The following is a 15,694-nucleotide window of genomic DNA, read 5'->3' as shown; positions in this document are numbered from 1 at the left end:
CAGCCACATGTAAGTGAAACCTATGTCTTATTTTACCAGACAAGCGTACAAGAACATCCCACTACCTGGGTGTTTGTCTCACCTCATAGTGCCAAATATTATACATTATACATCCACAGAGGTTCAGGGGACATGATTGTAGCTGTATCACTTGACCAGCATATAAACCTAGTGCATGTGTGTATGGGGGTATGGATAGGAATGAATATTTAGTTTGACCTGCAGTAATGATGGTGCTAGGTGAAAGGTCCAGGGGTCACCAAAAATGTTTTTGTCCTGGTATAAATGTGTTGAGCAAAATTCATGTCAATTTGACCAAGGATGTTGGATTGGATCGTGGACATAATCACTGCTCTTTGACAGAGCTGATGATAATAATAATGAAGATGATATCTACAATGTTATCTCTTATCTTACAGATATACAGCTATTATAAACACGTCTGAATGGTATAGGCCCATAACATTTTCTTGAGCGGTTCCCCTGTTTTCAGCTCTCCCATGGGGGTTTTCAGTTGTGCGTCTTCGCAACGCATCTTCAGTGCGGCCACCTTTGGTAAACAGCTCCTTCTGGGTTTCGGCGCACTACCTCTGCCGAAAACACGTCCACCACTGCAGCAGCAGCGGCAACAGCACGTAGACAGCGGCAGGCCTACGAGGAGCCTCAGTGAAGATTTTCAGCTTACAGACTTTCTCTTTCTTAATTATCTCCATGGCTGCTGATGAGACCCGGCAGGACCTGCTCCAACTGCGCCAATTATCTGCAAAGGACGGATGTGCGTTCGTGTGCATGCTGAGCGGTATGTTCGGTTAGAGGCAAAGACAGCTGATCAAAACAGAAAATCGCTTATCGATGGCTGTCACTAGTTAAAGGGACGTGTGTTGTCTGCTCTTTACGTAATCGTTTTTGCGTAATTTTGCACCGGCTATTGGATGCCGCGTGGACCGGGATTATTTTGGCGAGGATATCTCTTAGTGCTCTCCCTCCTCCCTGCATCCGTTGTTGTCCTCAACAGCAGACACAGACTCATTCAGACGGGGACTATCTGTATGCAGCAACATTGTAAACAGGAGCTGGTTTTAATGAAATCCAACATCGCTGCATCCCGGTTGAAGGTAGGCGTCTCTCTCGGCTCTCCTTCTCCATCTCTCGGCTCACGTTTCCATGTTGTGCTCGTTTGTTTGCGATCAGAATGGTGCAATGCAACGTTTGCACAGATCTTCCACAGACGGACAAGGACACTTCAGAATATGACATAACGTAAACACTTGCGTGATTTCACATGTAGATGTCTTTTATTAATTTGTCCTTCTTTATGTTATAGTGTACAACAGTGTTTTTTTTCTGTGTCTCGGAGGGATAAAGAGAGGAGGAAGAAAGAGAGAGAGAGAGAGAGAGAGGGAAATGGGAAGAGGAAGAAAATCAATGCATGTCTTCCAGGAGTGTGAATGCACATGGGTTATCGTGAGTACCCGGTGTGTGCGTGTGTATTTGTTTTAAAAGGAAGACGCGCATTGTGCAAAGCAGCAGGGGAAAGTTTGTTCTGTATACAATATATGCGTGAGGAGATGAGGAAGACAGGGAGACAGTGGCTACTGTACATGTCATACTACATGCTCACATGGGCGTAGAGGTGGGAAGTAACTAAGGGCATTTACTCGAGTATTGTACACTGTGCACAATACAGATAATTTACTTGAAGCTTAATATTTTATTTTTGGGGATTTTAGATGGAGATATTGCTGTTAATCCACGCTGTGCATTCATTTCAGGCTGTGGCTTCTTTTTTTTCTTTTTTTTTTTGCATATGATGATTTTACTTGTAAAACCGTGGATAAGCTCATTAGATATGACGCAGAGTTTAACCACTCTTTGTTTATTCATGAGCATGCAGGCACATTTAGAAGAGTGTTACCTATGGTTGAGAAATCAGCATTTATGCTTGTCTCTAGTTGACCATATTGGCATGTTTTATATCTTTCAGACATTACTGTTGTAAACATTTAACATCAGCATCAGTTATCTAGTGTTTGTCCCTGTATTAAAAGACTTGTTCAATGTGTGAGTGAGAGAGAAGTTCCTATGTTTTGAAAAGTGGAGGTGTGGCCGCCTTTTTGTTTACATTTGTGTCACAGATTGTGTGTAAAGTACATTTAGTTTCCATTGTTGGGATTTGAATATTTTCCCTCCCTCCACACCATGAATGTGCATAAGTGTCTATATGTGTTTGTTTTTACAAAGCCTGAATCTACTTCTATCTATCTATCTATCTATCTATCTATCTATCTATCTATCTATCTATCTATCTATCTATCTAATATCAAAGTCTATATAAAGCACAATGTACACTTCAGTCTAATAATAATATCTGTTTATTGCCCTTGTTTCTGCTTTTTCCAGCCTTCAATCAGCAATGCCTGGGAATCCTCCAGCTGCTCTCCCATGCTGTTCTTTGAGAAGGGGACCGTAGTAAACCTCTTTGGGATTTAGATCAACTGCTAGCATGTTGCAGCCTTTCATCAGAACAGGTGACGGCCTGTTGGAAACATTACCTCACTGGAGTAAGCGTCAAAGATGGGCCCTCTCCCTCACCCTTTGTATGGCTCTCCTCTGGCTTCCAGGGGCAGCGGGATCTACCCTAAACTGCCACAAGACGTGCATCTGCGCCTCAAACATAGTGAGCTGCTCCAAAATGAATCTGACCACCGTCCCATCAGGTCTACCGCTCTACACTGCTGTACTGGATCTCAGCTATAATGAGATAACACGGCTGCGATCTGAGTGGACCCCAGTCAAGCTTGCGAAGCTCCATAACCTCCTCCTCAGCCATAACGGTCTATTCTTCCTGTCCACAGAAGCATTCATATATGTAAAGCACCTGCGCTACTTGGACCTGTCCTCCAACAACTTGCAGAAGCTTGATGAGTTCATCTTTGAGCCTTTGGTCAACCTGGAGGTCCTCTTGCTGTACAATAACCAAATTTCCCAGATTGACCGCTCAGCCTTTGTCGGTGTGATTAACCTTCAGAAGCTCTACCTTAGCCAGAACCAAATCTCCCGTTTCCCCATGGAGCTGGTCAAGGAAAAGTCCCGCCTGGAGAAACTTAGCCTCCTGGATGTTTCCTCCAACAAGATCAAGATGTTATCCATTGATGAGCTCCAGGTGTTGCCTGCCTGGATTAAAAATGGCCTCTACTTCCACAATAATCCTCTGCTGTGTCACTGTGATCTCTACACACTACTAGCCCACTGGTACATTCGAAAGCTCAACTCCGCTGTGGACTTCAGAGATGACTACACATGCATTCTGCCTGGCCCGCAAAAAACCCAAGTAGGTGTTTTTGAGCTCAGTGGTGAAAACATGAACTGCAGCACATTCAAGGAGGCAGACGAAGAGGCTTTTCTGGAGCAAACACTGATTCTTGGCTGCGATACCAAACACAGGGACATGTTAAAGACCTGGATGATGCCTGGTAATGTGGTGGTGGCACCTGGAAGCAACCAGACAGCCAAAGTATTGCCAGATGGAAGTCTGCAGATTAGTCCTGTGAGGTCTGAGGACTCTGGGACCTACACTTGCTTTGCAATGAGCGAGGTCTTTAATGAGACCATCTATGTGGTGCTGAAGGTTCACAACTTCACAATGCATGGGGGCGGGGAGACCCTGAACACAGCGTACACCACCTTGGTGGGCTGTCTGGCCAGTGTGGTGCTGGTGCTTATGTACCTTTATCTGACGCCATGTCGCTGCTTCTGCTGCCCCAATAAGGGCAAGGCTCGGGGTGAGGACAGCATCCACTCGTCCATGCTTAGTGTGACACCTACCCATGAGGACCCAGCACTCAAGGCAGAGCTGAACAGGCACGTGGCGTTCATTGACTCCAAGGACTTGCAGGGCCAGAACGGCAAGCTTAACCCTAATGGGGACGAGGATGATGATGATCTTGATGCAGAGGCTGGTTCTCTTATGAAGGGGAAAAGGAAGAAGTCAGTAGCAGAGTCCATCAGCTCCGTCTTCTCAGACACGCCCATGGTAGTCTGAGAGGAAACTGGCAAAGACAATGGATGCCACATGACTGGATGATTATGGTACCATATTTTAGTTCATGTAAACTGTGACTATGACCTTGTGGGAGGAAACAGAGGAAGGATGTTCATCTGCAGTTGCTGGCAAGTGGAAATAAGGATCTGAAAGGGAGTAAAAAAACACACAAACTTGCCTTGTTGTCGACACAGACAATGAGCAGGACTTTTCCAGCAATTTAATCTGTAGCACTTAATATTCATACTGTGAAGGAATGGCAGTGTACATGAACAGTGGAAACTACTGAAGTCTTATGGGAGTAAAAAGTAGATGATACATTGTTGATATCAGCACTCAGGAAGTGATAAATTAAAGTGTGGGAAATATGATACAATGCACAGGTTGAAATTAGATTTTACAAAAACATGGTATATACCGAAACCACGGCTGGCTCATAATTGTATTTATTGCAAGGTCTAGAATAGATTGCATCTTGCGTAAACAATAGAGCGTAGATACATTTACCCCTCTTTCTATCAACACTGGGACTGGGACTTAGACAGACACCGTCACCAGTCTAAGAATACATGTCATAAGCCTTGAGTCATCTATAGAGAAACAGCATGCCATAAACCCACATTACAGTACAGGTCATAGACCGATCTGTATGATCCAAAGGTAATTTGGATTCTTCAAACATTTAGTCATTTATATTTAGTGATAAAACATTATATTAAGAGGCCATCGCAGGTCATTTCCATCCTACTTCATAGCCAATAGTTGACTGATTGTTATTTGTATTCATAGTCACATGTGTAGCGATATAGGAAGGAGCTCTTTTTTCCTTTGCTATGTTAAGGGATCAATTTACATAGAGGTAGGGTATAAAATAGTTGAATAGTTTGAGGCAGATCATTGTTTATAAATGAATCAAAATAGTTAGTATAACGCAAAAGAAAGCTTTGAAGCCTTACTCAATTAAAAACATGGAACGCCTCCAACAGATTCACATTAGGTGCAGGGAAGTATTTTGTCTTGACTGATTATCAACATATTGTCTCAATTCTGTATACAGACAGGTACCATGGTCCTTACAAGGACAAATCAGCTTCTGTTTTTTGTCCACAGAGGTGCCACTTACTGCAGGGTTATAGCATTTGTTTCTCTCAGTCACACTAGCAGGAAGTTAAACACCAAGCCTATGCTAAAAGCTGCCAGCTTGGGTTAATTTGATTCTTGGCTGTTTGTAAAATGTTAGCCTTAAACAAAAACCTCAAATAATTTAATGTACATTGATAAAAAAAACAAAAAAAACAACCATAACTTTGGTGTATTCATATGTCATAAATGATACCATAGATTTAAGTATTTGGTCTTGAATTTTGCTCAGATGGACAATTATCAGTGTCACACTGATTTAAAATGTAGCTGTTTTAGCCCTGTGGTTGGTAGAAAAAGCTGTACGTTGTATTAGCAGGAAAACATTAGAGTCTGCCAAATAATGAAACCTACAGGATTCCTTAAGAAAGGCTGATTTTAGAGTTTGTAGCTACTGACAACCTCTTGTAACCCTCAGAAAATCCCTTGTTTTTTACAATTATAATTGAATATATTGTGAATTGAATTTACCATGCAAGACACCTCGTATGTTGTGCAAATTTCATTAACAAGGTTTCAAACAGGAGACTGTATCTTGGCCTAAACAAGAAAGAGTGATTTCAATAAACTGTGCAGCGTCCACGTCATAATACAACAAGGCTAGCCTGGCGTAAAAATGCTAATTGCATCTTTTGATGGGATGCAGCTTCCCGCTGCTTTCCATGTCTTTGTCTCTGAGCAGGAGGGGATAGGTCTGTTATCATGAGTCACAGCAACACAGAGCCATTCTCTCTGGCTCCCTGTACACTGACAGCCCAGATGTGTTTACTTTGTTTGTGTACCTCTGCCATTACGAGGTTGCCCTTACTTAAGTTCAAAAGCAATCCTTCAACCAGGCACTGAATGTGATGCCCTTTAAGTGGTCTGTAATTTGTTTATGAGGAAAATACCTGGAGCTTTCACTGAACATTTGCTAACCAACACACACGGTTGGAAAGTATAACATAAGAATATAGAAAGAATAAATGTAACGCTCAATGCTCTTTATGGAAAATCACATACACCTTGAAATTAAACATCAGTATAGCTCCCAAATGTTCAGATGTACACATTTCTGGGTGCAATAAGTTTTTACGCAAATTTGATGTTATATTCACAGTTGCAGTGTGCACCACAGCATCTCTTGTGTGGGTGAGAAAAGGAAGTCACACTTATCAGAGAGGTGGTGTGTGAATCATTCCATTCCTCACACATAGGAATACCAGGTGGAGAAATAGAGAGCAGCAAAAATACCAGAAGACGCACTTAAATAAAGCCACATTTAGCACTACTGCAGACTGGTTGCAGCTGGCAAATAATCTGTCCCATTTTTAGGGATCCAGGCCCTCTAGAATTTAAATATATGTTTTGTTCCTTGCTTTTTCATCGTGGGATAAGTTATGAAACGACCTCGGATTTCAAGGTCTGGCCACTCAAGGCGGCCTGAGAAGCTACTGAATGCCAGAATCAGAAATAGCTAATGGTTCTGAAATCATACCCAGATATTATGGCTGTTGAATAGCACACACTGAACTGCCAGATCATCAAGGAATAGCATGTGTTTGCCCTGCAGCAACCCAGTGTCAATTGAGTTAAATCTGCTGTGGCTAATGGGTGGTCTCCTCCGGGTTGTCACTCAAAACTCCAGGAGCAGTTCTGTACAGAGAAAAAGTGCTATTGTAAAAGTCCTAACATAGAGGATGAGAGTGGCTTTGTTCTCTCCAAAGCAAATCTGCCTTCCTATATATATCTATATATACAGTATGTATTAAGACTCACTTTTCTGTGTTCAGTATTGATTAGTTGCGTACTGCTATGTTCTAACCAGTGTACTGACTGTATTCTTGTATAATCTGATGTTGTTGATCACTTTGCATTTCGTCTGCCGCTGTGCTACTGTTAGTTGTATCAACATTCGAGTCTTGACATAAATGTTTATTTTTTAAGTGGGGTGGGGTTTAGTTTTTTTATCGAAATAGGATGTATTTTACACCTGACTCTGCTGAAGAATAAGGTTAAACAAAACAATACATGTATCAAAAACTGCATGGGAAGAGTGCAAGTTTTGAAATCATTGAACATGAGGCATCAAAATGGGCAGTATGTAGCCGGCAGTTATTTTCAATCAGTATATGACTTTGCTCATAAAGCCATAAGGAATTCAAGGAGAAAGGACAATGCTTTATCAGACTGGTAGGTGAGGTCTCCAACAGATACTTTTATGACAATTAAAGCAACAACTTTTCTCTCTTTAAGAAAAGTCAAAGAATATTTTTATAAAAGCCGGGGATGTGTCTCTTCACCCACACCACTGAAATAACACAAAGGGTTCAGAATGGATCAGAAGACAGAGGGTAAATAAATCTTCTCAGGACTTTGTCAGTTTTAAGTTCTAATGTAATACGATGTGAAAACACAAGTGCATTTTAAAGGTTTTCACATTTGCAGCATCAATAAGACTGGAAGAAGATTATGTGCAGTTCACATGCCCTTGGCTATTTGCGGTAATGGTACATTAACTGTTCCCTAAGTGATCAGTTCTCACTGATTAGGGAAGGGAGTGGTCTCTCACTGCCCGACATATATCCGTCTCCATTCATCTGACAATGTAGTAGCAATTATCTTTGAGGGGGTTTGGCTAAAAGCTTGATGCTTTAACAGTGTGCTACTACAAGACTGGAGCTTTCAACAGCATTAAAAGCACTGAGTTTATTGACCACGGCTTCAAAGGTAAGCTGGTGGGTCACTGCCATAAAATCTGAAAGGTCTCACAGCTAAAGTGGAATGGCTTTGCATGGTACGCTTAAGAGCTTCTCTGAATGCAGGATAGGTGCAACCTCGTAGGCATTAAAGATAAAAGAATACTGATATATCATTTGACTTAATAAAAGATCAAGATTTACACTTTGTTCTGCCTCTGTTTTCTGCTGTCTCTTGCTGTTTCCAGGAATAATCTTTGACAGGAACATGCTCCTCTAGTGATTCACTTCTAAATCTTTGAGGAGTAAGATAGAGCTTATTGAACCCACACTGGGGAAATTCACACATTCAATATTTCTAGGACAAAGCTGTGACATTTTGCCAAAATTACTGTGAATAATGTTTAGACACAACACCATGTGTTTCCTTGATTGGTAAGGGACTGAAGTTTAGCTACATTTAATCCAAGAGCCGTATGGCCAGTCTGATCTACATAGATGAAAGGTGTCTAGTATAAACTCGCTGCAAGTCATAATTGTTTATCACGTTGAACAGATTTAACATACAGTTACATCAGTTGATTTTTATAAACTGTCACAAAAAGCACAATAAAACAGACTAAATATGTTTATACAATGAGTGTTTATATAACTTGGTGGAAATGGTTAAAAGGTTCATCATATTGCTTTTTCCGAGGAGCAACACTGATGGCTTAACACCATCTAGTGGTAACATTAGGTAGTAAACTACTGTATGTAAACACTGATATTTACTGTCCACTTCTATTATACACCAGTATATCATTGATAACCAATAATTTGAGCCACAACTTAAAAATGAGGTTAAAGTTAATGTTGTTAATATATTTATATGTCTCTATATATACAGCTCTCTCTATGTATATATATCATAGATATAAATATATAATATATATATTTATATGAACAGTACAAATTCAGAAGTTCACAAATAATATACTGCAATATATCATTAATTCATCCAATTTGGGCTGAATGTCTCTCTCTCTGTCTGTCTCTCTCTCATATATATACACATTTACAGAAATATGCATACTCACAAAGTGAAGGAACCCCAACACACCTTTTCGTTTACTGCTGTATTTGTTTTCAAGCATTTCTTCAGTACCTTCAATTTGCATGAATATGTATATGTGTATGTCACACACACACAGATCAACCATAACATTATTACAAACTGTGATGCACTGTGTTCTGACCCTTTTCTATCAGAACCAGCATTAACTTTTTTGCTTTTCCTTCCTTGGATCACTTTTGATAGGTACTGACCACTGCAGACTGGGAACACCCCACAAGAGCTGCAATTTTGGAGATACTCTGACCCAGTCATCATCATCACAATTTGGCCCTTGTCAAAGTCGCTCAAATCCTCAAGCTGCCCATATTTCCTGCTTCTAACACATCTACTCTGCGGACAAAATGTCCACTTGCTGCCTGATATATCCCACCCACTGACAGGTGCCATGATAACCAGATAATCAGAGAACCACAGTAAAATAACAGAAGACACAATAAGATTCAAGAATTGTTTATTGTTTTGCCATGAATTTTCATTTTAGCAGCATGATGAATAGATTGAGGTATTCTTATATTCTTACACAAATAATAAACTGAAACATTTAATCACGTAGAAAAATAGACATTTTGAAAAAATACACATGCAATAATATGCAGACAAATATTTGTTCCTGATGTCTGTGCATAAAAATGTGAAGACACAAACAAATGTGGACAGAAACACACACACACACACACACACACACACACACACACACACACACACACACACACACACACACACACACACACACACACACACACACACACTATGCTGGCAGCAGCCTGCAGCAGGCATCTTCTCCAATTGGTCTTTTTAAGGCTGGCCTCTTTATTGGCTGTGAAGATGAGGTAAACAACAATTGTCACCTACAAATGCATTCGTTGGTAAAAAAAAAAAACGCACAATCAGATCAAGAACATTTGTGTCTTTTTAAGCTTAAAAGCATAGATCTACATCATCAAAATACATCGATGGCATGGATCTTCTTGCATGCCATTGCTAGCAGGTGTACTCACTCTTTAGGAGTCGGATCTTTTCTCCAGGCCCCAAACAAGCACATCCCCGTTCTCTCTCTTCCAGGCGAGGAGGCTGGAGCGGGAAGGGGAGGACAAGCGCTGACACTTGGAGGTTTTGGATAGTGAGGAGCTGAGAGGCGGTGACTCATTGCTGCCTTTGCGTTTTTGGGCAAGACCTCTGTTGTCATAGCCCATCACCTTCTGCTGGATCCCTGGGGGCTTCCCTCTGCTGCGGGGGGAGCGATGGAGAGGAGGACATGGCTTCTTTCCGTTTGAGAAGGTACCATTTACTGGCTCTTGAGAGGGGGGGACGTGCGGCTGGTCCTTCTCATGGAGGGGGGGATCCCTGATGTACTTTGAGGATTTGTCCTCACCGCTGTGTGACAGCTTGGCAGCTTTCTGTGCTGCGCTTGCTTCTTGCATAAGTTCCACCTTCCTCGGCCGAGCCTTGCTGGCTCGCCCAACAAGGTTGCGTCGCTGGCCAGACCCAAGGCTCGCAGAAGTGGTGGAAGAAGGTGGTTTGGTACTGTGAGCATTGTGCTGACTGCTTTTGGTTTCCAGTTGTCCCAGTGAGGTAGACTCAAGACTGAGGGAGCCAGTGGATTTAGAGGGTCTGCACCCAGTCCTGACAGGGGATCCTACAGTTGGAGGTGTGCCCTGATGTGACCTGAGACCTGATGATACTTGAGGTATTTTCCTGTAAGTTAAAGGAAAACCATGAAGCTGGTTAGAATCCCTGTATTTCATTTTCAATGACATGAAAGACACTTTACCTCTGTTCTGTATTCCATGGAAAAAATTAAATATAGGTTTTTATTTATCATTTAAAATCATTTATCATTTTTAAGAGTGTCAGATAAATGTCTGACCTTTTCTTATCAGAAAATTGGAAAATCCTTGATATGTAATAATTTATTAACACCTGCAGGAAAGAAAAAAGATTTAAGTGAATATCAGTGCCCTGCAGTGGGCTCAGTGTCTACTTCAAGGACAAACACTGGCAGATATTGGATCCTGGCTGGAAGTCTCCCAGCTATTTTCTTCACCTTGGTGACATTTCTACTAAGTATAGAGTATAGAATAGTGATACTTACGTCCACAAGTGTGTGCTGACATGATGCTCCAACATGGCACTGAGGGCAAACCGAAGGTGGTGCCAACGCCGGTCGAAGGTGAAGATGCTGCAACCCAATGTGTGGCATCCAAAAGTGCATAGCTACAGAACAGAAACAGTTTTATCAACACAGACTCATGTCCCTGACAACAGTGACTGAAAGAATCCAGTGATCCCTGCCTTTATTTTGACTGAGAAAGGGAAACCAAATTAGCCTAGTGCTTTTCACTCCATAAATTCACACACCACAAATGCTTTAAACGGAAATCATAGCAAACTACTTATGAAGTGGGCCTATGATACAAGTCTGCTGGCTGCTGCCATGTTTCTGCACTTACCCCAAGAGGTTTTGGGTGCCAGGGTGTGGCAGGCAGGTCTGTGGCTTCCTCCTGCTGCTCATCATCGTCTTCACTCTCCTCGCTTGACAGCAAGCTCTGGTTAAAGGGATAGGGAGGCTGTACCTCCACTTCCACTGTGCTGTCGGCTTCATCCTCTGGAAAGCTTTGTGATGGATCCCTGGTCCTGCTTTCAAGACAAAAGAATATAAAAATATAAGAAGAGAATAGATTAACACAAAGATAGCAGGTTCTACCTGGAAAGGAATTACTCCGATAGAAACACATGAACATCACCACCATCTGGATGATAATCTCTAACATTAGCAATCAGAACATGTATTTTTATAATTGTCTCATCAATTTTGTCTCATCAACATAATCTGTTTGCTACTTTCTATCTAACCCCAACCCTATCTATTGTGTCAATTCATTTTTGATGCAAAAAAAATATATATATGTAGAGAATAGAAATTGGTTGCAATGCTAGCACTTTGTTGTGCCCTACAGGTAACCATATGTACATTTGGATATCTGTCATTATTCTTCACACTGAAGTTCAACTTCATCTCCAGCAATAATTTGTAATGTAATGGCACGGTGTAATGGTTACCCAAGAGGTATTTTGGTGAATCAAACTCATGTTTTTAATATAAAATAAATCATATTCATACCTGACAATGTAACGGTTTCTGCTGAAGTTGTATTTATTGCCCTGAGTCATTTTTTTCTCTGCAAAAGCTTCCAAATGTTGCCCTTTGTCTTTTGATTTGACAAGAGACTGCTCCACATCTCGACCTGTTGGGGTTGTTCTCTGTTCCACTGCCAACTGATCAAAGGTCTTAGTCCTTCCCAAAGCTTTCTGCTGCTGGTGGATGGAATCAGTCTGTGTAGAAAGAACAGCACAGGGGAGAAAAGAGAGCCATTACATCCCATCCCAAACAAATTATGTCCATGTTTCTGTATCATATAACAAATGCAGCCTCAAAGACAAAAGACTAATTCCTCTGTTGATAATGAACAACAATAAAGATACGAGTAACACTGAGAGTTTACATTGCATATAAGCTCCTGGCTGCACAGCTTCTTCCTTTCTGGATCCAGAACTCCGCAGTGTTTGTTCAGGTCACATTCTTTCTCTATGGGAAATAAAGCAAATACAGTAGTCAGTGAGCAGCAGCAGGACAGACAGTCAACATAATCCATGCTGGTGGAATGATTACATAGCACCATGTGGTAATTTTTCTAAAACAAAATAACAGGCAACAATTCTGCAAACAATCTAATTATATTACAATGCAAACACTGTTATATGCCACACCCTGGCTAATAAAATTAATGTTTCAGGGTCCTTGACAGTTCAGACACATCTGGCAGAAAAGCAGTCGGCTTACTGTCAATGTTTTTGTAAATCCGGCTGTAGGTTCTCATTCCCCGCAGAGGACTGAGAGACTCACTGGACGGCCCAGTTGTGGGCTTTTGTGCAGACGGTCTGTCTAATGGAGAAGTGGAGGAGGAACAGTGGCCAGGGGGGAGGGGTCCTGAGTACCACGGAGGAACCCTGGGACGAGGCGTGGTGGAGGAGTGGTGTGGGAGAGGAGGGTTCTCCTGAGGGAACTTCTCCACTAAAGGAAAACTGTAGAGGTAGTTAGAGAGGTAAAGTTCAGAATTAGCAGGCTTGGAATTTAGATGCAATAAGTGACAAAATTCAGGTTTGTGTGAGTCCTAAATCACTGTTTCTAATTGATGATTGAAAACAGTGACAGTTATTGCATTTAATGTCAACTCTAAACCTCAACACATGCGGTTCTTTTGTCCCTCCATGATAATAACAGACATTATGTTATCAACAAGAATTACAAAGTAGAAATCTCTGAAATATTCTTATAATTAACATTTCCCTGTGTCCATGTAAAAAGAAATAAAATCTTAAAACAGTACCTCACTGCCTCCTTCTGGGCCTTGGTGGGCCTGTGCTGCTGGACAGGTAATGCTGCACTGGCTTCATGACATCTACCATCCCTCTGCTTCTCTCTAGAGGACAGATTCGAAGGAGAGCGACCAGGGCGAGGTCGCTGCTGTGGGGCCAAAGCAGATGACTGGCCACACATTTTAGTGAGAGGACCATGGCGCCTCTCACAGTGCTTCTCAAAGGCTTGAGGCTTCACCACCTGCCCACAGTGGCTGCACACCACTAGATAGATCTCATCGTGTGCTGGGCATTGGCCAAATATGTGCATATCTGTAGAGGGGAGTACAAAGAGAGTTAAAGAGAAATGAGAAGTGAGAGTGAACGCACAGAGTTATCAGGTTTCATAAGTCACCGCCTTCACCTTCTTTCCTGAGGGTCATGGTCTCACAGCGGTTCCTCCCATACTTGCTGCTGTCTTCAGCATTAGACCCAGCTGCATGAAAGGCAAAAAAACAGTCAGCATGAAATACTGGGATGGGACATTCCTATAGCCTCCTCCATAAAGCAGGTGTACTGAGATATCTGAGTAAAACCCGGAACACGTCGTACACATCAGTCCGTGCTCCCTTTTTTTGGCCAAAAAGATAAAAGTTATCCCAAAAAAACTCCTAATTTCTCCTCACATAACATTACATCACTACTGCTAGCACCGCCCGCCTTAGCTAGCCCAGTAGCAAACTGGACAAATCCTTCTTGAGTAACGTTAGTGTTGTTGTTGTTGTTGTTGTTGTGTTTGGTGTGACAGCAGCTGACGGGCTAACGGTCTATCTACCTGTCCACAGGTAAACCGTTCGTGTTGTATTCACTAGCTACAGGTTTTTAATCACTAACTACATTTCTAAACGCCTAGGAAACACATTTTAAATGTGTTTTGTTTGTTGCCAGTTAACATCCTTCACAACCTGCATTAGGACCCAGCGGGTCTTTTGTTTGGGTCGCCCTTTATGCCGCCGCTCTGTGGATGTATCAAAAAATAAATCACAGGATGTTTGACACTGTGACGTGATGAACACCAGGTGTGGGGCAGGGAGTGCGACTCACCGTCAGATGGTAAAATATTCACCCTATCAACCCAGCAACTCCAGTTTAATCCGACAAAATCGTCGAGATTAGGATTTCGCCGACCCAAAGCGGCCATTGCTGCTCTTGCGCGTTCACGAGATGATACCGTCAGTTCGCGCGCATCACCGCCGCGTCACAAAGCTCGCGGCCGTATGGATAACGCCATATGAACGACCGAGAGGATGATATTTACACCTTTATACATCTGAACCTGCACTGGTCTCTGTCTGCAGTATGTAACAGACAAAGTGAAAATATATATAAATATATCTTTAAAAACATTATCTTGGATGACCCTCATCTTCATAATAATCCGGACCATGGGTCATTATTCATGTAAGACTAATGTTATCAGGTTTTCACAGAGGTAGTGTCACCTATTTCATTTTATTTATTTATTTGGTTTGTTTCATATATATATTTGGGATATAAAAGATCCATCATCCATCATCAAAATCCAAATTTCAGTTTCTTGCAGGATAATTAGGGCAGACCATTGACAGTATATAGGGGCAGACACACAAGTATATATATGTGTGTGTGTGTGCAGATAGATAGATTAGCTAGAGATAATAAGACAAACAGCCTTAATGTGTATCTTACCCAGCTCACTGCATGTTTTCTTTTTCATTGTATTCTCTGATCAACCAATTAGTCTGTTGAATATTAAACTATCAGAGAAAAATACTCATCACAATTTCATAAAACTCAAGGTGATGCTGTCAAATTGCTTATTTTATCCAACCAACAGAGCAAAAAATATTTGAAATCATATTAAAGATGAAAGAAGCAAATCGTTCACATGTAAGAAGTCAGAGAATGTTTGGTATTTTTGCTTGATAAATGATTTATAGTTAATTTTCTTTTGATCAACATTTAATTGCTTCAGTTCTAGTAACCAAACATGAATTAAATGTGCTGGGCATATATGCAAATTAAACGTATTTACAGTATATGTATAGTGTAGTTTCTAGATTATAGCCTGACTAAAGGTTTTCTGTAATAGTTTTGGGCAGTTTTAGCACTAATGGATCAGGTATTATTGCACAGTGATGAATCACTGACAGACCACAGCATTGTGAGTGTAACCTAAAACTTGACTGGACTGTTGAGGGTCAGGAGGTTCATTTGAAGGTGTGTGTGTGTGTGTGTGGTGATGATGCCTGGTTAGAAGGAGCCTGTCTGCCACCTAGTGATTGTCAAATTGCACTGCATGCTGCCTTGCTTACTGAATGC

At 41.5% G+C, this 15,694-nt stretch overlaps 2 protein-coding genes across 4 annotated transcripts; one reads left to right on the top strand and one right to left on the bottom strand.

The window, feature by feature from the left end:
- Window positions 1-517: 517 nt before the first annotated feature.
- On the top strand, window positions 518-8,063 carry amigo1 (adhesion molecule with Ig-like domain 1). Its single transcript, XM_051425653.1, has 2 exons — window positions 518-1,115; window positions 2,401-8,063. The coding sequence occupies exon 2, from the start codon at window positions 2,504-2,506 to the stop codon at window positions 4,040-4,042; it is 1,539 nt and encodes a 512-aa protein (XP_051281613.1). The 5' UTR covers window positions 518-1,115; window positions 2,401-2,503; the 3' UTR covers window positions 4,043-8,063.
- A 1,348-nt stretch (window positions 8,064-9,411) lies between these two features.
- atxn7l2b (ataxin 7-like 2b) lies at window positions 9,412-14,571 on the bottom strand. Of its 3 annotated transcripts, none has more exons than XM_051425823.1 (10): window positions 14,438-14,571; window positions 13,758-13,829; window positions 13,366-13,666; window positions 12,819-13,060; window positions 12,481-12,563; window positions 12,099-12,310; window positions 11,428-11,614; window positions 11,070-11,191; window positions 9,976-10,672; window positions 9,412-9,794 (listed from the first exon to the last, which is right to left on the bottom strand). In XM_051425823.1, the coding sequence occupies exons 1-9, from the start codon at window positions 14,532-14,534 to the stop codon at window positions 9,979-9,981; spliced, it is 2,010 nt and encodes a 669-aa protein (XP_051281783.1). In that variant the 5' UTR covers window positions 14,535-14,571; the 3' UTR covers window positions 9,412-9,794; window positions 9,976-9,978. The 3 variants fall into 3 exon arrangements, with proteins under 3 accessions (XP_051281783.1, XP_051281785.1, XP_051281784.1); XM_051425825.1 differs by having other exon boundaries at window positions 11,428-11,611; XM_051425824.1 differs by having other exon boundaries at window positions 9,412-10,672.
- Between the last annotated feature and the right edge of the window lie 1,123 nt (window positions 14,572-15,694).

This window comes from Dicentrarchus labrax, unplaced genomic scaffold (assembly GCF_905237075.1).
Source record: "Dicentrarchus labrax unplaced genomic scaffold, dlabrax2021, whole genome shotgun sequence".
Lineage (NCBI taxonomy): Eukaryota > Metazoa > Chordata > Actinopteri > Moronidae > Dicentrarchus > Dicentrarchus labrax.
This window is presented reverse-complemented; position numbering and strand designations above follow the sequence as displayed.